At 52.8% G+C, this 22626-nt stretch overlaps 1 protein-coding gene across 4 annotated transcripts in view; it reads right to left on the reverse strand.

Annotated features, from left to right (window-relative positions):
* Positions 1 to 22626, reverse strand: part of SH3PXD2A (SH3 and PX domains 2A) — a 248436-nt gene that overhangs the window by 62217 nt on the left and 163593 nt on the right. For 2 of the 4 annotated variants that reach the window (XM_070780769.1, XM_070780766.1), the window contains exon 7: positions 1840 to 1884. The exons of the other annotated variants lie outside the window; for them this stretch is intronic. In XM_070780769.1, the coding sequence (XP_070636870.1) occupies positions 1840 to 1884 (45 nt within the window). The remainder of the gene's footprint in view (positions 1 to 1839; positions 1885 to 22626) is intronic. 4 annotated transcript variants of the gene reach the window in all.

The following is a 22626-nucleotide window of genomic DNA, read 5'->3' on the forward strand; positions in this document are numbered from 1 at the left end:
TAAACTGTAGACAGTGTTTATAAAGCAAACAGGAAACAGGAGATTTGGGGAGGAAAGGAAGGGCTTAGGTTCCTCTGAAGCCTCAAAACCAGCAGGTAGGTTAGGGCAAGGGCCACAGGCGCCAGGTGAAGTGGCCATGGCTCTGTCCCTTCTCATGCCTTTCTCAGACCTCACCTCCTGGCAGGCAGCGGGCATTTGCCAGCTGGGCCCACTCATGGGTGGGTGCCTGCCTAAGCAGCTCAAAGCCTCTTATCTACAAGGGTCCCCAGCATCAGCCCCTTACCTCTGAATTTCCTGTTTCACTGAGCTTGCCAACATTCCAGATGGGGAAACCAAGGCCGGCCCAGAGAGACCTGGCGCCTCGCCCAAGACTCCGGCCCTGGACCCCCAGTCTGGCTGGTTTCTCCTGGCCCACGTGGCCTCCCCTCAGCCTCTCTCTCCGAACAGCTGGGTCCATCCTGAGAAGCCAAGCCCTACAGCGGCCCCACCCCCCACTCCCCACACTGTCCATGACCCCCCAAACCCTGGGCGTCCCACCAAGGTCCCTTCGGTCCCTCACAACGGATTCCTCCCAGGCCGGCCTCCGCCTGCTGGCCTCTCCATAGGCCCTCGGGCAGCCAGGCCATACGTTTGGTGAATAAAATGTATTGCTGTGGGCCAAGTGGGCTCTGGCTCACTGGCTCAGGAGAGAGGAAAAAGGGCTGGGAGCCCAGTGATTAGCTCAGGCCGAGGCCCTTGTCACAGGCAACACCAGAAGGATAGTTGCAAGGGGCCTGGGACAGGCAAGGGGTCCTCTGCCTGCTGCCTCCTCCTCTGCCCCCCGCCCTCACCAGTACGTTCACTCCCCCTTTCCAGCCTACAGCTGTGTGAGGATGGGGCTGGCCCAACCCCTTCCCCTTGACCTCTGACCTTTCTGTTTTGAGCCCCAAATCCGAGCCTCACCTCTGCTCTCAGGTTTGGGATGGGAGGGAGGGCCAGGTGCCACTCACAGAAATGGAGAGGCTTCTAGAAGACTTTTCTGGAAATCCCCGTCCCCACCTGACAACCACCCCCATCTCACAGCTGAGAACACAGCTCTCTAGGGTTTTCTGCCATCGTCCAGTAAGACAAAGGCAAAAAGCAAGCCTCTGACCCTGGGCCCAGCCCCACCTGGACACAGGGCACAAGCCCAAGTCCCTGAGGGCCATCAGTGGCCAGGCAGCCCCAGGTTCGGAAGGTCCCCGAGACCAGAGGCAGGTCCAAACTCTGGATCCCTGGGGCACAGGGGCTGTGACTTCACCACAGTTATAGGACTCCCCACCCACCTCACCGGCCACTGTCTCAGCTGGGGTGTGGGGACTCCAGCTCTCTGCCTGGGGTTAACAGCCTGGAGGAGGCTCATCACCTTCAGCTGGCCCCCCTCACATGGGTGGATGGGGTGGCAGTCTCAGCACCGCCTGGATACTTTCTGTGTGCCAGCTCCGGGGAGATGCTGCTGAATCCGCTTAGGGCGGCTGGAGAGGTTACGTAACCCGAGACCAGGACGCGGCACAGCCGGGATGTAAACCCACACATTCCAGGTCCAGGGAGCATCTGCTTCCACACTGTGCTGTGTGGTCATCACCCCTCCAAGGGCTCCAAGGCTGGATCTGGGACCTAAAAAAGGGTCGACGGGAAGGCAGAGGGGAAGGCCAGCGGGAAGGACAAGAGCGGGCTGAGGAGATGCCAGCATGCTGACAAAGAGCGGCTACACATCACGGGGAAGCAGGCAGAACGCTGCCGGCGGGCACCGGCTCCCACGCCCACACGCGGGGACACACATGTTCACATGCATGCACTCACATGCACACCAGGCGGTACCTGTCACGTCCTTCTTGGGAGACTCAGCCCAGCTGGAGAGCCACACTTCCGAGTCCCCCCCGAGAGCAAGCAGCAGCAGGAGAGGAGAGAATCAGAGGAGGAGAGAGAACCGTTAGGCAGGCAGGAGGTCCACCGGCGAGTGGTTGCAGGCGCCGCATTGGGCCAGCGGCGGAAGGCGGGGGAGGGGAGGGGAGTGATTTCCTGGCCCTGGGACGGCTGCTGGGCGTGGGCCGGAGTGATTACAGAGGCGCTGGGACGCTGCCGGCCAGGACGGGGATAATGAGGTGTCTGCAAAACGCAGGAATCCTCTGGAGCACAGAGAATCCTCCACAATCCCAGCCTGGAATAGGGCCCGTGGGTTATCACTGCCCTGGAGAAGGCAGCCTGGACCTTCCTCCCTAGCCACGTGGGTGGCTGGCCCCACAGGGCCTGGTGGCTCCAAGGATCCTCACCAGGCCAGCAGGCTCGGCAGGCTGGGCCTGGAGCTTTAGCCATCAGGGCTGGAGAGCCCAAGGCCAGCCTCCAGCCTCTGGGCACCACACTACTGGGCCTCCATGTCTTGTCCAGCCCTTGCCCAAGCCCTGGTGGCTTAGATGGTAAAGAATCTGCCCACAATGCAGGAGACCCGGGTTCGATCTCTGGGCCAGGAAGATCCCTTGGAGTAGGAAATGGCAACCCACTCCAGTATGCTTGCCTGGAGAATTCCATGGACAGAGGAGCCTGGTGGGCTACAGTCCATGGGGCCAAAAAGAGTCGGACACGATTGAGCAACTCACACTTTCTTTCACTTTAGAAGACAGGCCCTGGCAGAATGGAAGGAAGCTTCATTTTAAAAAGTCCCAACTTCCCCACACCCTAACTCCAACTCAGAAGAATGGGGACCTTTAGAGACAAGAAAAAATGACGGCTCTTGTCCAGGCTCAGACAGTCATGTGGGATCTGGGCCTCAGTTTCCTCATCTGTCAGATGAGGTTAAAAGTCATCCTCCTGCCAAGAGGAACAAAATCAAAGCATCTAAAATAACTGAAGATCATGAGATGTGAAATAGTAATGGTGTGAACATTTCTGGACTATCAGAGGGTCAGCGCATAACACTGACAGTTTACCTATAGGGTAAAGTGGCCTGTTTACACTCGAGAATCCTTGAGCTGGGTATGCCTCATTTTACACGGGTAGAATCTGAGCTCAGACAGGGGAAGGAACTGGCCTAAGTTCCAACGAGGCCACAGTAGTAGAGCAGAAATGGAACCAGGTCTGGGACACCACAGCTGGTGCTTCCTCTGCTGAACTGCTCACTGGTTCCAAGCAAGAATAGCATTGGACGCAGTGGCTGCAGTGGGAAGGAAATGTGGAGATGCAAGTCTGAGAGGCAAAGCCTTGGACTGCTTGCCCAGCGCCAGCCAGGAGAACACCTTCACAGATAGTCGTAATAGTCATCACAGCAGTGACACATATTCAGCACTGACTGTACACCAGGCATTGTGCTGAGCACTTTACATATAGTAACTCATCTCTTTTTCACACTAAACCTACAATAATAAGGAATTTCCTCCATTGTGCAAATGAAGAAGATGAACCAGAGAGGTTAAGTAACTTGGCCCAAGGTCACACAGCTAGTACAGTGTCCATCTCTTGTGGGGAAACCGGTTCAGGCTTCAGTTTGTAGTTATTCACCATTTAAAGCACCTGACTTTCCTTCGCTCAGCAAGCCACCTTCCAATTGCGGGTGGACTCCCCATGTAGACCTGGGAGCCTGGCCCTTCCAGAGCTCACTGCAAAACCAACAAAGTGGGACTCTACTGGGGAGGTCTCTGGAGTCTGTCTGAATTTAAATCTAGGCTCTGCCCCTTTGATAGAGTCACTAAACCTCTCTGAACCTCTTCCCTGGGCATATCCCATGAGTTTGGTTCGGTCAGCTTTGGGGGAGCAGGAAAGTCAGACTCCTGGAGCTACGAGGATGAGAACCAGATGGCAATAAGATACTAGATGCACCAACAAGACGCTGACACCCAGAGTTGCCTACCAAAGAGCCCGGGTCAACTGGAACTGGGGGGAGCGGGATGCTGCGGGAACTACACCCACAGACAAGCATCCTGCGGCCAGTCTCTTACTGGGCCTGCAGCCAGAAGCTTCCTGGGATAGCAGGAACCTGGCTGGCCCAGCTTTCACACCCTTGTAGGGCCATGACAAGACAGATACACTCCAAGGCTCAAGGCGTTCAACGGCTGTAGCAGAGTGGGTCCAAGTTCAGAACGTGGGGATTCATTGTCTGGAGCCAGATCTTGCTGGGCTATGACTTCTTGCCACTGTGCCCCAGATAAGGCCCAGTGGGCTGCCACTCAGTAAGGCCACCCTCACCCCCTTGGGGCAAGCCTAGTGCCAGGCCCCTCCCAGTGCCATCCAGCCCCACTCAGCCCTGGGGGAGCCAGCTAACAGGTTGCCCACACCTCTCTGTATCTCTGCTGGCTTCACTACTTTATGCACTTTCCTTCGGGTTCTTCAGCAGGAAATGTTTGGGAAGTGCTAATGTCTGTCTGTGAGCCAAGGGAAATCATCTGCCCTGAGCCTGGTGAACCCAGGAAGATGTGTTCTGCTAAAACAGGTGGTCGACAGACTTTCTACAAAGGGCCAGAGAGTCAGTATTTGAGGCTTTGTGGGCCACGTGGTCTCTGTTGAGACGACTCACCTCTGATGTTACAACCTGTAGAGGAATGAGTGAGCCATGTGCCAATAAAGCTTTATTTACAAAACCACATGGTGGGCTGGGCTTGGCCTGTGGGCAGTGATTTGCCAACCCCTAGGCTAGGAGATCGGAGAAGGCAATGGCACCCCACTCCAGTACTCTTGCCTGGAAAATCCCATGGATGGAGGAGACTGGAAGGCTGCAGTCCATGGGGTTGTGAGAAGTCGGACACGACTGAGCAACTTCACTTTTCACTTGCATGCACTGGAGAAGGAAATGGCAACCCACTCCAGTGTTCTTGCCTGGAGAATCCCAGGGACGGCAGAGCCTGGTGGGCTGCCGTCTGTGGGGTCACAGAGAGACACAACTGAAGCGACTTAGCAGCAGCAGCATCAGCAGGCTAGGAGATGAGGTTGTCAGAGAAGGGGAGCTGTTCCAAACCCCCAGGAGACAGAAGTGGGTGCTGCTGTGGATTAAATACTCACAAGGCCTTTGCCAGTTGGTTGATCTTTTTTAAATTGTCATCTTGAAGGGTCTGATGCCCTTCCAGGCCTCTGGGGCATGGGCATCTGGGCAGGCCAGGACCAGTGGACAGGAAGAGGTCCCTTAGCCTCTGGAAATGGAGACCCCATGCCTAAACGTGGAACAACTCGAGCTCATGCCCACCCCCTCCCCCCTCAATAAGCAGGCCTTTCCTCTTTCCAAAGGAAAGTGGGAAGCGGACCAGAAACGAGCCTGTCTTTTAAAAAAAAAAAAGTCTTTTAAAAACGTGATTTATTTCCCAGTCCCTGAGACCCACAGAATTAATCCAGTTCTGCAGCTCCCACCCCAAATCCCACCCCCCTTTGCAGTGCCTTCTCTCCAGCCCACCAGAGCAAGCCCTCTCCCAGGGTGGGAAGGATGCTCCCACCTCCCACCTCATTACAATGAACAAAGGAGGAGAGGCCCCTGGCTCACAAACCCTGGCCCCCCAGCCAGGAGGCAGACATGGCTGCAGGCTCAAGGCTGGGAAAATGGAGAGATGAAGGGTTGGGGTGAAGGAGCAAGAGGCAGGCGCAGCCAAATGAGCAGCTGTGAGTGACACAAACCAACTGCTTCCTGTCCTCCCTGCTGTCTCTATGCCCCCATCTCTGGTGACAGAACCAAGGGCCCTAAGAGCAGAGTCACAGGGCCTGGTGGAAAGCACGGGGCATGTAACCGGGAATCTGCACAGCTGGTTTTGCTGGCTGTGTGATCTTGGGCAAGTGGCCTGACTTCTCTGGGCCAATCCGTAAAATTAGGCATTTGGGGCCCACCGATCTCCAAGACACTGGTTTCACGTTCTAAGCTCTTCCAGTAGAAACCCGCTAGTCTCCGTAATACAAGTGCACCACAGCTGAAACAAATCTTTCCAGAGAACCAGACTGCTTTTCCTGGGAAAACCACTTGAACACATGCTCAATATATGAAACTCAAATGAAGCAGGCCAACAGTTCAGGGGGCACATAAGACAAAGAGGAATTGCAGCAAGAATTTTAAAAAAATCTTGGTTCTTGCGCTTTCTCTTCCACTTTAGTTCACTGATTCTGGGCATTTAGCAAATCTCCAAGCCCCCTTTCCTTCTGTGAAATGGTGATAAAAATATCTACTTTGTCTTTTTCTTTCCAGGGTTGCTTTAAGAGCAAAGTGGCCTAGTCCTGTGAAAGGTTTCAGAGCAGGAGGAATTAGGCCTTTGGATACAGAAGGGGAGTGGGTGTCAGGGTCCCTCCTGAGGTCACCCCACAGGAGGTGGGGTCCCTGCCACAGCCACTCCTCCTGGCTTACTGGCAGCAAGAATCCAGGCCCAGAGGAAACCAGGCGTCAGCAAGTCCTGACACTTAGGTGCTGAACCTGACTCGGGTCAAGTCCAGGTGGTTATGAGAAGTCAAAGAACAATACCACAGGGGCCCCCGACTTTACGGATGTTCCCCTCGAACACATGTACGCCCACGGACTACATTATGAACACGTGGGTAGACTTCAGTTAGGAAAGGGACTCCTATTGGTTTGTAATAGGGTTTCTTCTAATGTTGAGTAATTCCAGAGCAGTGAGATTTGGGTTCAGTTTGACCAAATCTAGTCTCCAACCATGCTTCCAGGAATTCTCCCCTGGTGTAGAGCAAGTTCCACCCATCCAAACTAATAAATCCAGAGTGGGCTGTGAGCCCAGGTGGGAGAGACAGAAGAACAGCACAAACTCCTTGGAGAATGAAAGCAAATCACAGGCTCAGGGGGATCAGGGCAGGGTCACCCGCCTTATCGGCTTACACGGCTCCCGCCCTGGGCTCCTGGGCCGGGAGGAGGAGCTGGAGCCCTGCCAGGAGTGAGCACTCCACTGTCTTCTCTGTGTCTTTCCACTCCTCAGTATCTCAGCGTACTTGAACACTCAAGACCTCTCTCTTCGGGAACTTGATTGTTCGTACCACACTGCAACCCTGAAGGGATTTCTAAATATCTGTGGTATTTGAGTCTTTTCTCTGCTTTTGTACGAGGGAACTATACACAGGGCTAGATTTCTAAAGTTTCCTACGGACGCCACGTGCTTCTTTTCCCTTTTTGACTAGGCCACCAGGGAACTCAGCCACTGCTTTCAGGTCATCAACTAATTGTCCTTAGTCGCTCAGTCACATCCGACTCTTTGTGACCCTTAGGACTGTAGCCCACCAGGCTCCTCTGTCCATGGGATTTCCCAGGCAAGAATACTGGAGCGGATTGCCATTTCCTCCTCCAGGGGATCTTCCTGACCCAGGGATTGAACCCGGGCCCCCTGTATCTCCTGTACTGCAGGCACACTCTTTACTCTCTGAGCCATACTAGCCCTGTAATTTAATCGTAGGAGGAGAAGGAACTACTTTTTCACTAGGAGACCATATATCCCTGTTGCGGGCAGTGTCCTGTCGTAGGCATGAAGTAACTCAAATCTTTACCAGAGCCCTCCAGGGCTAACGGGCCTTCACAAAGAAGGAGCAGCTTGACCTACATGATATATGGGGCCTGAAATAGGTCATCATGCTCAGAGCAGCGGAAACAGGCACGACAGTGTAAGTGGCATGAATGGCATCCGGAAAAAGCATGGCATGAATTAAGATGGCCAAGACAGAGAACAAGTAACAGCTCAAACATGACTTCCAGTCCAAAGTCACAAAGGTACATGCTGGGGACGGTTTGTGTAAGGTGTGTGAGCTGCTGCCCACAGGGGGTCCCTCTCTGCAGCTTGCTCCAGGGTGAGCGGCAGCCTCCAGCTCGTCCTCAGTGCTTAACGGTATGGAAAGATCATACCCTTGGACTGGAGGGGTAAGAGACCAGGGCTGCCACAGTGACAGCCCAGCCGCCTGGCGCTGCCTCTGATGCCTGCAACCTCTGAGGCCGGGCTGGCTTCAGGGCGGTGTGACGTGCGACCCGCCCCGTGCTTGGTTTAACACTCTTCTGTCCTCAGTTTGAGATGTTTAGTAATTTATGAACAAGAAGCCCCATAAATTTTGTAGCTGGTCCTGCCCAAGGTCTGAGGGTTCTGAGCCAGAGAATTCTGAACTAAACAAACAAGGCTGGAAGGAGCATGTAGGCACTCAGGACCAGAGAGAAGAGTGTGTAAAATCACACAGCAAGTGAGTGGCAGGGCTGAGGCTGGATCAAACATGCTACCTCCCACTTCTTTAACACGCAAGACCGTTTGACGGGCACTATCTAGTTTAATCCGATGACAATCTGTACTTCACAGACACGGAAAGTGAGGCTCAAGAAAGTTAAGGTTTTCCCCAAGACCCCACAGCAAGTCGTGGGTCGGACTGGAGCCCAGGCAAGCTGGTGGGAATGGGGAACAAAGGGGTAGAAAAACGGGGGACCTCATTCTCTGGGTCCCCTACCACCACCACTGCGGCCATTGGCCAAGGGAGGCTCGTTTATTTTTGTTGGGCTTCCCTTGGTAAACACAGCCATATTCCTCTCATTTTGCTCTCAGTAGGAAGGGGCCTGACTTCTTCCCTGGGACCTGCCTTTCCCAGAATCCAGAGTCCACGTGGGGGCAGCCCAGCCCGGGGCAGGAATGCACTACTAAACCACTGGCCACCGAGCCAGGCGGTCAGAGAACGGTCAGTCTCCCGGCTCAGGTGGGGAATGGGGTGGGGGGGCAGTGCTGGAGCCATTCCAGAGCCCCTTGGGGACTAAGTCCAAGGACACCCATACAGAGGCCAAGGTTGGGGCCAGCAGAGAGAGCCCAGCCCAGTGGGTGTGGACAGAGAGGCCAAGGCAGCTGCCCAGGGGGGCTGCCAGGCAGCCCTGCCTCCTCCTTCCACCCTGCTCTGAAGACCCTCAGCTTCCCGGAGGTTCAAGACAGGTGTTGTGGTCATCAGCTGCGCTGTGGGCGGACAGAGGGGTGCTGTGTGGGGAGGTCTCCTACAGCTGCTGCCTGACCCCACGGCTGCCCCTTGGGGTGATGGCCTCCCCCTCAGCTTTCTGGCCCTCACCTCTCCCCACGCCAAGGCACTAGCGTACATGGCAGACACAAACTCAACACTGTTCAGAGTTCCCGGATCCCAGCCACGCCCCCTCTCCCTGGGGTGGCCTGCCTTGGTGGTCCTCCCCCACTTACTAGGATATCCCCTCTCCAATTCTCCCACCCACCGGCTCCCCCGGCCAAAGCCGGTGAGAATGAGGCAGTAGCAACAGCAGAAACAGAGGCCCAGAGATGAAGTGAGCGGCTGCTGGGTCTCCAAGCCCCTGCCCAGCAGTCCAGCCCCTCCCCTGGCTCCATCTCCACAAGAGCCTGGAGAGATGGCATAGACAGCAATGGACCCAGGACTGACAACGCCATCCCAGGGCCACACAAAAAATGCAATGCCTTTTTTTCTCCAGACTGGACTTCTGCCATCAGATTATCAATGAATCAATGAATCTAATGAGCATTTGCCACAGCTGGAGGCTCCCAGCTACGACACACTGACTCTCCAGCCTCAGCAATGGGGCACAGATATTTACAATCAAATACACTCTTCCAGGTGTTCCTGACCGCTTCAGGGGTCATGGAGATTTGGGGGAGCCTGTTTGGCTCCCTCAGCCACCTGCCTGGCACCATTGAGGCTGCCACTCAAGTGAATCATTATTGTCCCAGGCTGCCCGGACCTGACCATTGAACAGGCTAGAGCCAGACACCGCAGGCAGGGCCCCGGGAGGGGATTCTTGGGGGTGGGGGGAGGGGATGATGCAGCGGGGCTGAGACCTGGAGGCCCTGCATCTGCTGGACCCCACCTCTGGAGCAGGACTCACAGTGACATCTGGCTGGACACTGTCAGGGGAATGTCTGGATAGCGCTGTAGTCCTATCAAGCGTCCGAAGAGCAGGTGCTTCTTCAAAATTTGTTACGAGTCTCTCCAACCAGATCTGAAGTTCCTTCGGGGTCTTAACCCTCTCAGCCTCCTCACGGCACACTGAACACAGTAGGCGGTACACAGAAAGTCCCAGTGGCTGATGGAAGGACGTCTACTCAGTGTACTCAGTCCCCAAGGTTTCGTGGGCAAAGTGAGGTCTGGCTGACCCCACTGCTCCAGGGCCTTTTTGATCCCCAGGGCCCTGCACTCCCTCTAGCCTAGGTTTTGGCTGGGGTGGCCCAAGACACATACAGGCATCCTCAGGCTGGGAAAGACCCCAAGCCTAGTTGGTGCCGCACAAGGTAACTCACGGGCAGGCCAAGCCCGGCAGAACATCCCTGGAAGCTGCAGGCTTCCAGCATCTGCTGTAAAGCCCTTCAAAGAGATTTTAAAAAATTGTCCATGAGCAATATGGTCTATGGCAAGATGGATGTTGCAGGAAATGGGAGTCTGAGCAAAAACAACTGGCTTATCTATGATGTCTGGTGGGAGCAGGGCTCAGCAGAGCTCGGCACAGCCTCCCAGGGTGTGTGCCTGCAGCCTTAGGCCTCTCCTCACCCCCATCCCGCTCCTGCTCTGCGTGGGTCTGGACCAACCCCTTGAGCTTTCAGATGCCACGTAAACAGGGAAGGCTATGTGTGTGCACGCGAATGCATGCATGCTTTCTCTTTCTCACACACACACACACACACACACGCACACACACATAGTTTGGGAAATCCCCACATCTGGCTCTCACGTGACTGAGCTATGCCCAGGAGGCCGCAGCTGGGAGGGTCAGGAGTGTGCAAGCTCTCTGGGGGAGCATGAAGTTAACTCTTTGGCACCACAGCTCTGGGACTCTGAGGGAAAGCCAGGGAGGAGACCAGTGCTCAGAGAGCCCTGGCGTGGCTCACTGAGCAAGTGTGGGAAGGTGGGGCCACTTCTCAAGGTCCCCCTGGTCTTCACCTGTGACTGGGAAGGGCTGCTCTTTCTTTGCCCCTGTCAATCCTGGTCAACCATCAGCTGCGAGGGAGACCCAGTAGATGAAGATTCCCTCCCCAACAGAGACCCGTCTGTCAGTCAGGGATTTAATGAGCCCTTCCTAGTGCTGGGCCCCTGGCTGGGTGGGTTGTGGCCCTGGAATCTTATGGAAACAGGGCACATGGCCCCCAGGAGACCACTGGAAGCCACAGTCCTCCTAACAATAAATAACATGTCAGAGGGGGCCTTTGGTCTTTGGGGCACGTTCTCTCCAACTTAGGCACGTGTATTATTTTATAAATCAGAACTTTTTAAGCTTCAACAACTTTAGTGAATGAGTGACCATCTGCAGTGGTATCTCTGAAATAGCACCACCCAGAAGGTATCGGGGGACACGGAGGACGCACCCCAGTCCAGTGGCAAGGACGTGGCACGCTCTCACAGCCAATGCTGAGCCTGCCCAGATGCCTCTGCAGGCTGCTCTCCCTCTCCTCCGGGCTGACTCATTGAAAACCTCAGGGAACCAGGGGTGGAAGGCCTCACTCAGCACCCCACCCCCAAGCAGATCTAAGCCTCCCCGGGGGAGGCTCCCTCCATCACCCCGCCTCCCATCGTAGCACTCGGACACCACACCGTAACTGCTGTTTACTTTTCCATCTCCCAGACCCAACCAGGACCCAGGCCTCAGGATGCCCACCTCAATATCCCTGGGCTTGGACCACAGGGCCTGGCACAGAGGGGATCCTGAGATGTTCACTGGACAAAATCTACATGACAGCCACAGCCAGTGCCAGGGAATCAGCTCTAGGTCTGGCAGGAACACCTAATCGTAGGGAGCCTGATACCAGCATCCATCGGGAAACTCACTTCTTATCAATCTAGCTAGCCCTTGAGGGTTCCTCCACCCCCACCTCTGGGAGAGCCGCCATGAGTGTCGGCGGAGCCCTGGGCTTAGAGCAGAGAGGGCAACTGAGGTCACTGAAGAAGTTGAGGAAGGGGCCCTCTTACTCAGAACCCTGTGACCAAATGCCAGGGAGGAACTGACAGAGGGCTCTCAGAGCCACTGGACTCCAGGCAGGGATAGTGTGTGGCCAGGCCATGCGGACCAGGAGGCAGGCAAGGAGAAATTGCCTGACCCGGACAGATCCGGGACAAAGGATGTTAAAATCTGCCCTGTTTGCGAGGTCTCCCCAGGGGAGCTGATGCCAACAGAGACAGTCTTAATTTGGCTTCTTGTCACTAGCTGTCATCACAGCTTTGCAAGGACTTCACCCTGCTGCCTGGAACAGTTATGTACCCAACCCTGACACACTGATCCAACACTCAGGGAGCCTAAGGTGGCCCAGGGCCAAGGGGTAGACCCTGGATAACAGGAAAGGCAGACACCTGTGGGGGGCTTTTCCTACACCACTGTATCCACTAGCCAAATGCAACATCAGGAGGAAGCATCTTGAAGAGGATGAGCACGGGGAAGTGAAGGGAATTTTTGACATGGCTCGGTTTTCCTGGTACAAGAATCCAGTTCTAATGTTAACAAAATCCATCTTCTTACCAGCTGCTTGGGTCACATGTGTCGATGACAAGATCCAGGGGGCAAAGCAGAAAGAGTTGGGGAAAAACACTTTTTTTCCTCGCAAAAGTCTAAGTTTCGCTGAAACGCTGGAAAACTTTTCTTTGCCGCCACATTTCAGGACTGACCAATTATAAAAATGTCACGAGCCAACTGAGTTACACACGCCACATTTCTGTTTCTAAACAAAGTAAAGTTCAGATCAGAAAAAGGTGCTAACACAATAAGTAATGCACATTTCCCCCGAATCTTTGTTTTTCCACTGGCTTTGTCGTTACTGGAAATGTTGCCTCTTTTGTCACATGTTTATAAACCAAAAAGCCCAAGCGGGGATTGGCTGGACCACAATGTAGGCGTCTCTTCTCCTGAAGAAGAAGACCTTGTGGAAACAAAGCTGTCCTCTTAACTGCCCCCACCCCTCACCCCAGGGACATGGCCAAATGCACCCTCCAGGAGCAGCCCCATTGAGTCACAGTCCACCCTGGGGGTCCAAGCCTTCTGCCCCCTCACTCTCTGCCTACCCTGAATATGGCCATCAACCCATATGGATGACCCATCCCAAATTGAACCCAGCCTGGATCTCGGGGTATACCTGGGGAGCCCATCAAAGCTGGCTGGTGTTTCTGGGTAGATCTGGGTCTGAGAATCTGTGCTTCAACAAGCAGGCTCAGGACTCTCAGCGCACCCCTGGGCCTTAGCACATGCTGTCCCCTTCCAGACCATCTTCCCATCACCCCAGCAGGAGAGGTCAGCTGACAGGCCTGAGGGGCAGAAAGAAGCCAAGCAAGCAGGATGGAGGGGATCAAGGCTACCCACCCGCTAGTTGCCTCACTTCCCAAGTGTGAGATACGTACTCCCAGGATTCGGGGAGCCCTCCCCTCCCCCACCCCTGCTCCGTGTGTCCAGGCCAGTAGGGCAGTGGGACCACACTGCCTGTGGCCAGACACACACTTTCTCCATCACATCACTGCCACATAGGCTGGCGGTGGAACTGCCAAACCAATCGGCCTCCTTCATTCCCAATTAGTTGGCTTTGAACTCCAGGGGTGACATCAGGCTGGGGACCCAGAGCCACACAAATAAAAATTATTTAAAAACACCAGCCTGGGTGAAATGCGCCAGAAGGCAATGCCTTCACGAGACACGTTCACTCTTGGAACAGGCCGTCGGAGGGTGCCAGGAATGTCTTGGCCGTGTTCTCCAAGCAGCCTGGGCCTTTCTCCCTGAGGATGGATGGCTTGGGCAGAAAAGAAAGCTTTGGAAAAGGCTTGCTGATACACTCTCCCAGGTTTCCTTTCCAGACACATCTCCTGCCCTCCCGCTCTTCCTAGCCCTTCATGTTTGTCAGGCTAGACAACCTCTTCTTCCCTCAAACTTTCAAACACATCCCAGACCCAGAGTCCTTGCTCAGACTGAGCTCTTCTACCAGGAGTGTCTGGCCCCCTCTCTGCTCATACCCACCCCTTCCATCCTCCAGCAAGCATCTCCAGCCCCTCCCCTCTTGGCTGCTGCCCCCCGCCCCCCCACCTCAGCCCCTTCTGTTTGACTCCCATGCATCACAACCCATCCTGGCCCTCATTCATCAATGAATCCCCGGCACATCCTGCTTTCTCAGTTGAGCTGTGACCTCCATGAGGCCAGGAACCAGTAATCACTTAAAAGAAATGAAAGCCTCCAGGGGAGGACTGAAAGCTGCAGTCATCTGCTTTGTCTCTGCCCCCTCCCTCTGTGGCTGGTAAGCAGGGCCAGCTGGGGTCTGAGAGAGGCTGGCCCTACTCTGCGTCCTGGGGTGGGCTGGGGGTGCATTCATCCCAGGGGAAGACGAAGCACCAGAGGCTTTTATAGACCTGCTTTCTCTGCTTCACCCTGGCCCTCCTCACACCCCTGCCTCATTCCAGGATTTGGTGGGAGTGCCATGAGCAGGAACCCAGGTTCTGCCTGCCCCTCCCCTTGGGAAGGCAGCAGCCTCTCTCTTAGTCACTTCCTCTGTCAAAGGAGGGCAGACTACCTTTTTATAGTAGTCAGAACCTACAGGCAGGTTTTGCTTTAAGCCAAATACACCGTGAAAGTGAAGTCGCTCAGTCGTGTCCGACTCTTTGCGACCCCATGGACTGTAGCCTACCAGGCTCCTCCATGGGATTTTTCAGGCAAGAGTACTGGAGTGGGGTGCCATTTCCTTCTCCTTATTAAAGACCAAATTCATACAAAGAGAAATGAAGGGATACTAGTCACAGCCTGCAAAGGGACCCTTTACCTCAAGAAGAATCTCTTGTGCCCAATGGGTTCCCTCTATAGATACCACAGTGGGGTTGGGGGCTCTCTTGGGGCAGGCCCTCTCCTAGTCTGTGGAACTCCTGCCAGAGGTCTCCAGAGCCCAGTCCTGCTCTCTCTGGATTCCTCGGGTCTCAAGAAGGAACCGACTTCAGTGGAAAGAGGTTTGAATCAGAAGAACCAGATTTGAATCCTGTCCACTCGGCTAGGTGACCTTGGTGACCTGGACCTACCTCCCCTGGTCTATAAAAGGGGGATAAGACCACCTGCCCAGGCTATCAGGAGGCTGGCTGGCAGCCACGAGATGGTGCACACACAGCCTTCCTGGTCTATAAAAGGGGGATAAGACCACCTGCCCAGGTTATCAGGAGGCTGGCTGGCAGCCACGAGATGGTGCACACACAGCCTTCCCACTCTGAAAGGAGTCTCCTGCAGGAGGTAAATGCCAAAGTCAGTAGTCCCTCCTGTTTAAGAGCTGCTCCTACTCAGAAATGGCTTAACCCTTGGTGTCTCGTGCACCTGACACTTCCCATGTATTAACTCCTATCCAAGCCTCAGACGACCTGTTGAAGTGCTATCATTATACTCATTTCATAGATGAGCAAACTGAGGCACAGGGAAGTTAGGACTTGCCCAAGACCACGTGGCTGGCAGAGCTGGGACACAAAACTAGGTGTTCCAGCTCCAGAGCCTGTCTTAACTCTACAGAATATTCTGAGACTAGATTCTGTCTCCTATGAGGCCAGGCCCTTGGCTCACAGGATGAAAATTATGCTTCAAGCCAGTCCTTTTTAACTCTGAAATCCCCTTGCTTTCTGAACCTATCAATAATTAAAAGAACAACAATGGCGGCTGCTATCATTGGGAGCATGCTATGCGCCACCCCCTGCTAGTTCAATCCTTACCATTCATAGAGGCAGGCACTATTTTTACCCCCATTTTCCATATGGAGGCATGAGGTCAGAGGTCAAGCAGATTGCCAGTCACAGAGCCAACACGTGGCAGGACAGGAGCTCAGACCCCGACCGACACCAAAACAGAAATTCTGAAGTCCAGGTGACACGCTTCTCTGTCGTCAGACTACAGTAATATTGATCTCGTGAACTCCATCCAGTGATGCAACCTGTGTGGTACTAAAATGGAAGCTGGGTGAGCTTGCCAAGGTTCCAAGGAAAAGCATAAAGTAAACAGGATTTCACGAGGAGCATCAACACTGACCTAAAAGAACAAACTTGCAACACACTTGAGCAACCTCATTTGCATTTAGATGAGCAGCAGCTCATCACAGGACTCCTGGGTGGGATGCCGCCTCAGACACAATCCCAGGGCCAGGATGATCCCAGAGGATCCATGGACGCCTGCGCCCCCTGGTGGAACTTCCTAGCCACCGGAACTGGAGCCAGGCAACCTACTAGAAGGGTGGGGGCCCCAGCCCATCTTTTCAGGTCTGAAGAGAACGCCCTGCTCTAGGTGGGTGGGTGGGGTGGTTGGGGGATGGGGGTCTCCTGCAGCAGTGCTCACCTGGGGGAGGCCAATCACCGACTGGCCCAGCCTACTGCTGGGCACGGCACAAAGCCCTCTAACTGCATCACGCCCTCGAACCTTCTGCACGTTCCTGCAGGTGGCCGCTACTCCATTTTCAAGGGCGTGCCCATCACTCAGGCTAGGCTACGATCCCCAGTTATCCAACCACACACTCATGCAGGAATGGCTCAGGAGGTATTATGCAGGGGTGATCAGGTTCAACATTAGCTGGCTTTCACGGATGTTACACTTGATACTCTGAGGGGCCCTGGGTCCCTCAGCTGAAATGCTTTAATGGGTAGAGCTGAGGTGTTACTGCAGAAGAAATTTCACCTGTGGACTGCAACCCCAGCCTGCTCTTGGGTTTCGGACTTGCCTGACTGGCCCACAATTGCGTAAGCCAGTTCTTTGCGTGAAATGTAATATACAGTGGCTCCTATGGGTCTGGCTTCTCCAGTTGAATCCGGCCAATACAACAGAAGAGGTGAGGGCATGGAGCTCTGGTGGAGATCTGCCCAAGGTCACGGGGCTGCGAACGGGACCCAGACAATCTGGCATAAGCTACCCCCCACGGCCCATGCCGTCCTCTGCTGCTGTCCTTGCCCCCTCGTTGCCGGTCTCCCCTCCTTGACCATCTCTACTCACTGGTCACAAAAAACCGTTCTGAGAGCTAAGGCAGATCATGTCCCCTCTCCTCAGAACGCCTCAGTGGCTCTTCATCTCTCTCACCGTGAAGGCCGAAACCCTTAGAAGGTCTGACGCTGTCTGAGCTGCTGCCCCACTCCCACATCTCTGCTCTCCCCCCAACACCTTGACCTCCCCTCCACTCCCCCCCAGTCACAGGCCTCCTGGCCATGCCTTGAGCAGGCAGACCAGCATGCTCCTACTCTGGGCCTTTGCACTGGTTGTGCCCTTGGCCTGGATGGCTCTTCCTTGGGTAACCATGCCACTTCCTTGCTTCCCTGTCCAACAGTATATTGTTGTCTGCACAGTTCATCACTAGAGTGGACTGCAAACCCCTCAAGGGCAGAAAGGCACATTCCAGTCACCTCAACACTTTACTGGCATACAGCTGGTGCTCAATAAGAGCAATTGCAATAGCTGGTCTCCAAACAAGCTGTGCTGGGTCCTGCTCCCCAACCTGTGTGCAAGTGCTATGTCTTGACTTGGCAAAGCCCCAGCTCTCTGCCCCTAATCACCAAAACTCCTCCTCTTTCCAGACAACATCCCTGACTTGAGGCCACAGCAACTCTCCTTCCTGACCTGCAGGGTCAGTTACGCGCCCAGGCCTTCTTCTTGAATGGTGCTGCCATTCAACCAGCACCAGAGGTTCCTGCTACCTGTGCGGGCCCTGCAGCTAGGTCTCTGCTTTCAAGGTGGTGGGACACAGATAACACAAGAAAACCCACAAGGTAATGAGAGTGTGGTCAGTGACATGCAGGGAAGAAGCAGGGTGACCTGAGGGGGGCAGCTAGATAGTGGATGATGGGGCAGCTTGACTGAGCAGAAATCTTAAGGGGCCAGCCACGTAGAAGAACAGGGAACAGCATTAAGGCCAGGGGGAACAGCAAATGCAATTACCATGTGAAGAGAATGAGCCTGCTGTGTTTCATGAATGGAAGGTGACGGGCATGACAGTGCTGGGGTGGCAAAGAGGGGGCAGGGGTGAGGGTAGAGCCCAGGGTGGGATGGTAGGCAGGGGCCATAGCACACATAGCTCTCTGGGATCAGGGGTTTTTCTGGGTGGGTAGAAAATCCTTGGAATTTAAGCAGAAAGGCACATTCAGTTCAGTTTAGTTGCTTGGTCGTGCCCGACTCTTTGCAACCCCATGAATTGCAGCACGCCAGGCCTCCCTATCCATCACCAACTCCCAGAGTTTACTCAAACTCATGTCCATCAAGTCAGTGATGCCATCCAGCCATCTCATCCTCTGTCGTCCCCTTCTCCTCCTGCCCCCAATCCCTCCCAGCATCAGAGTCTTTTCCAATGAGTCAACTGTTCGCATGAGATGGCCAAAGTACTGGAGTTTCAGCTTTAGCATCATTCCTTCCAAAGAACACCCAGGACTGATCTCTTTTAGAATGGACTGGTTGGATCTCCTTGCAGTCTAAGGGACTCTCAAAAGTCTTCTACAACTCCACAGTTCAAAAGCATCAATTCTTCAACGCTCAGCTTTCTTCACAGTCCAACTCTCACATCCATACATGACTACTGGAAAAACCATAGCCTTGACTAGATGGACCTTTGTTGGCAAAGTAATGTCTCTGCTTTTGAATATGCTATCTAGGTTGGTCATAACTTTCCTTCCAAGGAGTAAGCATCTTTTAATTTCATGGCTGCAATTACCATCTGCAGTGATTTTGGAGCCCCCAAAAATAAAAGTCTGACACTGTTTCCACTGTTTCCCCATCTATTTCCCATGAAGTGATGGGACTGGATGCCATGATCTTAGTTTTCTGAATGTTGAGTTTTAAGTCAACTTTTTCACTCTCCTCTTTCACTTTCATCAAGAGGCTTTTTAGTTCCTCTTCACTTTCTGCCATAAGGGTGGTGTCATCTGCATATCTGAGGTTATTGATATTTCTCCCAGCAATCTTGGTTCCAGCTTGTGCTTCTTCCAGCCCAGCGCTTCTCATGATGTACTGTCATAGAAATTAAATAAGCAGGGTGACAATATCCAGCCTTGAAGGACTCCTTTTCCTATTTGGAACCAGTCTGTTGTTCCATGGCCAGTTCTAAGTGTTGCTTCCTGACCTGCATATAGGTTTCTCAAGAGACAGATCAGGTGGTCTGGTATTCCCGTCTCTTCAAGAATTTTCCACAGTTTGTTGTGATCCACACAGTCAAAGGTTTTGGCATAGTCAATGAAGCAGAAATAGATGTTTTTCTGGAACTCTCTTGCTTTTTTGATGATCCAGTGGATGTTGGCAATTTGATCTCTGGTTCCTCTGCCTTTTCTAAAACCAGCTTGAACATCTGGAAGTTCACAGTTCACGTATTGCTGAAGCCTGGCTTGGAGAATTTTGAGCATTACTTTACTAGCGTGTGAGATGACTACAATTGTGTGGTAGTTTGAGCATTTTTGGTATTGCCATTCTTTGGGATTGGAATGAAAAGTGACCTTTTCCAGTCCTGTGGCCACTGCTGAGTTTTCCAAATTTGCTGGCATGTTGAGTGCAGCACTTTCACAGCATCATCTTTCAGGATTTGAAATAGCTCAACTGGAATTCCATCACTTCCACTGGCTTTGTTCATAGTGATGCTTTCTAAGGCCCACTTGACTTCACATTCCAGGATGTCTGGCTCTAGGTGAGTGATCACACCATCGTGATTATCTTGGTTGTGAAGATCTTTTGTGTACAGTTCTTCTGTGTATTCTTGCCACCTCTTCTTAATATCTTCTGCTTCTGTTAGGTCCATACCATTTCTGTCCTTTATCGAGCCCATCTTTGCATGAAATGTTCCCTTGGTATCTCCAATTTTCTTGAAGAGATCTCTAGTCTTTCCCATTCTGTTGTTTTCCTCTATTTCTTTGCACTGATCGCTGAGGAAGGCTTTCTTATCTCTTCTTGCTATTCTTTGGAACTCTGCATTCAGATGCTTATATCTTTCCTTTTCTCCTTTGCTTTTCACTTCTCTTCTTTTCACAGCTATTTGCAAGGCCTCCCCAGACAGCCATTTTGCTTTTTTGCATTTCTTTTCCACGGGGATGGTCTTGATCCCTGTCTCCTGTACAATGTCACGAACCTCGAACCTCCGTCGATAGTTCATCAGGCACTCTATCTATCAGATCTAGTGCCTTAAATCTCTTTCTCACTTCCACTGTATAATCATAAGGGATTTGATTTAGGTCATACCTGAATGGTCTAGTGGTTTTCCCTACTTTCTTCAATTTAAGTCTGAATTTGGCAATAAGGAATGCATGATCTGAGCCACACTAAAATGGACTGGAATGGGTGAATTGAACTCAGATGACCATTATATCTACTAGTGCGGGCAGGAATCCTTAAGAAGAAATGGAGTAGCCATCATGGTCAACAAGAGTCCAAAATGCAGTACTTGGATGCATTCTCAAAAACGACAGAATGATCTCTGTTCATTTCCAAGGCAAACCATTCAATATCACAGTAATCCAAATCTATGCCCCAACCAATAATGCTGAAGAAGCTGAAGTTGAACGGTTCTATGAAGACCTACAAGACCTTTTAGAACTAACACCCAAAAAAGATGTCCTTTTCATTACAGGGGACTGGAATGCAAAAGTAGGAAGTCAAGACACACCTGGGGTAACAGGCAAATTTGGCCTTGGAATACGGAATGAAGCAGGGCAAAAGCTAATAGAGTTTTGCCAAGAAAGGCACATTATATGTCCCATATTTGGAGGAGTTCACTCTGTGGCGTGGAGAAAAGCGTGGCGGGGCAATGGTGGGAGCAGACAGGCTGAGGAGGAAGCTGAGGTCCTCTGAGGGATGAAGGGGGCTTCTAACAGATGTGATGGTGGAGGTGGGAGAAGGGAATGGGTGTGGAGGGCAGGTGAGAGGAAGGGAGGAGTCAGGGATGACTTCTTGATGCTGGGCTTGAGCAACAGGGTGGGTGGTGGGAGGAGGAAGATGCGAGAAGGAGCAGGTTCCATGGAGGGAAGGAGCAGAGATAAATTTGAGGCTACACTGTCTTCTGGGTATCAAAGTCTCCAGTCCTGCCTCCTCTGTGAGGCTGCCCTCTGTCTGAGCACTTTCTTCCTGTTCACTCCACCCTCCCCAGGTCTGCCTGGTAGTCCTGGCTCTGTGCTCCACAGAAGATCCCTCCAGGAGATCCTCCAAGGGTGAGCCGGGGCTTTGGGGACTACAGTGTGATGAGAGGTGGCCAGGAAACAAGCATTTGTGTTCTTTACGCAAACATCCCTGACTGGAGTCACCCTGGGAAGCTTCGTGAGCTTCATCACAGAGTGAAACCCCAAATGTGAACACAGACCCCAACTTGGCCACAGACTCCAGGCAGCCACCCTTGGAGACGTAGCTTCTCATTTGTGAAATGGGAATCCCATGAGCCACCATGCAACGTGGCTCTGAGTAGGAAACGAAGAAATAGATATATAAAGTAGCCAGTACATAGTGAAAGTGAAAGTGAAATTGCTCAGTCGTGTCTGACTCTTTGCAACCCCATGGACTATAGCCTACCACACTTCTCCGTCCATGGGATTTTCCAGGCAAGAGTACTGGAGCAGGGTGCCATTTCCTTCGCCAGAGGATCTTCCTGACCCAGGGATCGAACCTGGATCTCCCGCATTGTAAGCAGACGCTTTACCGTCTGAGCCACCAGGGAAGTCCTCCACTACACACTAGATGCTCACTAAATTATAATAGTAGCTAGCACTTCAGGAGAACTGTCCAGGGTGCAGGCAGTGTTCCAGGAAGACTTATATATATATATATAGAAGTTTATGTAATTTTCATTATAACCATGAGCTGTGTATTAGTCAGGATTCTCCAGATAAATAAAACAGAATATTGACAGAGAGAGAAAGAAGAGAGGGAGGAATTGGCTCTTGTGACTGTGGGGCCTTGATGAGCCCACAATCTGCTGGGGGTATACATATAGGCTGGAGACTCAAGGAAGAGCTGCAGTTCAAGTCCAAAGGTGCTGGCAGAATTCCTTCTTGCTTGGGGGAGGTCTTTCCCTTAAGGCCTTCAACTGATCGGATGAGACCAACCCACATTAGGGAGGGTAATCTGCTTTACTCAAGGTCCACTGATTTAAAAGTTAATCTAATTTAAAAAACATCTTCACAGAAACATCCAGAATAATGCTTGAGAAAATATCTGGGCACCGCAGCCTAGTCAGGTTGACACAGAAAATTAACTCTACAAGGTGGTAAGAATAGTATCCCCTAGTTTACAGAAGGTAAGGCAGGCACAGAGGGTAGGAGGAACGCCCAAGGTCTGAAGAGCCAGACTCTAAACTCCTGCCGTCTGGCTCCAGAGCTGACTCTTTTAACCATGACAGTAAGTGGCCATTATTATAAGCACAGCAGCATAAATTAAATTTCTCCATCCATCCTTTTCCTGGCCTGAGAGTGGAAGGCAGAGAAACCGGGGAAGCTTTCCCTGGGTGGGGCCCTGCCTTGCTTAGGAAGCAGCACAGACTCTGAGGCTCAGAGATTGAGGGCTGGTAGGTTATCTGGGCCAGTCCACAACTCTACGGAGGAGGAAACTGAGGCTGAGAGTAGAGAAGGGACTCACCAGGGGGTCCCAGGGCTTCAGAAAGTGATGATGACAACAATAAATCATGCTTCTCCAGCAGTTACTGTCTCCTAGGTACTTTTCTGCATTAACTTCTTGAATCTTCTACATGTGAGACAGAGAGCATCATTATCCCTGTTTTTTTAAGGAACGAG

The sequence above is a fragment of the Bos indicus genome, chromosome 26 (assembly GCF_029378745.1).
Source record: "Bos indicus isolate NIAB-ARS_2022 breed Sahiwal x Tharparkar chromosome 26, NIAB-ARS_B.indTharparkar_mat_pri_1.0, whole genome shotgun sequence".
NCBI classification, from domain to species: Eukaryota; Metazoa; Chordata; class Mammalia; order Artiodactyla; family Bovidae; genus Bos; species Bos indicus.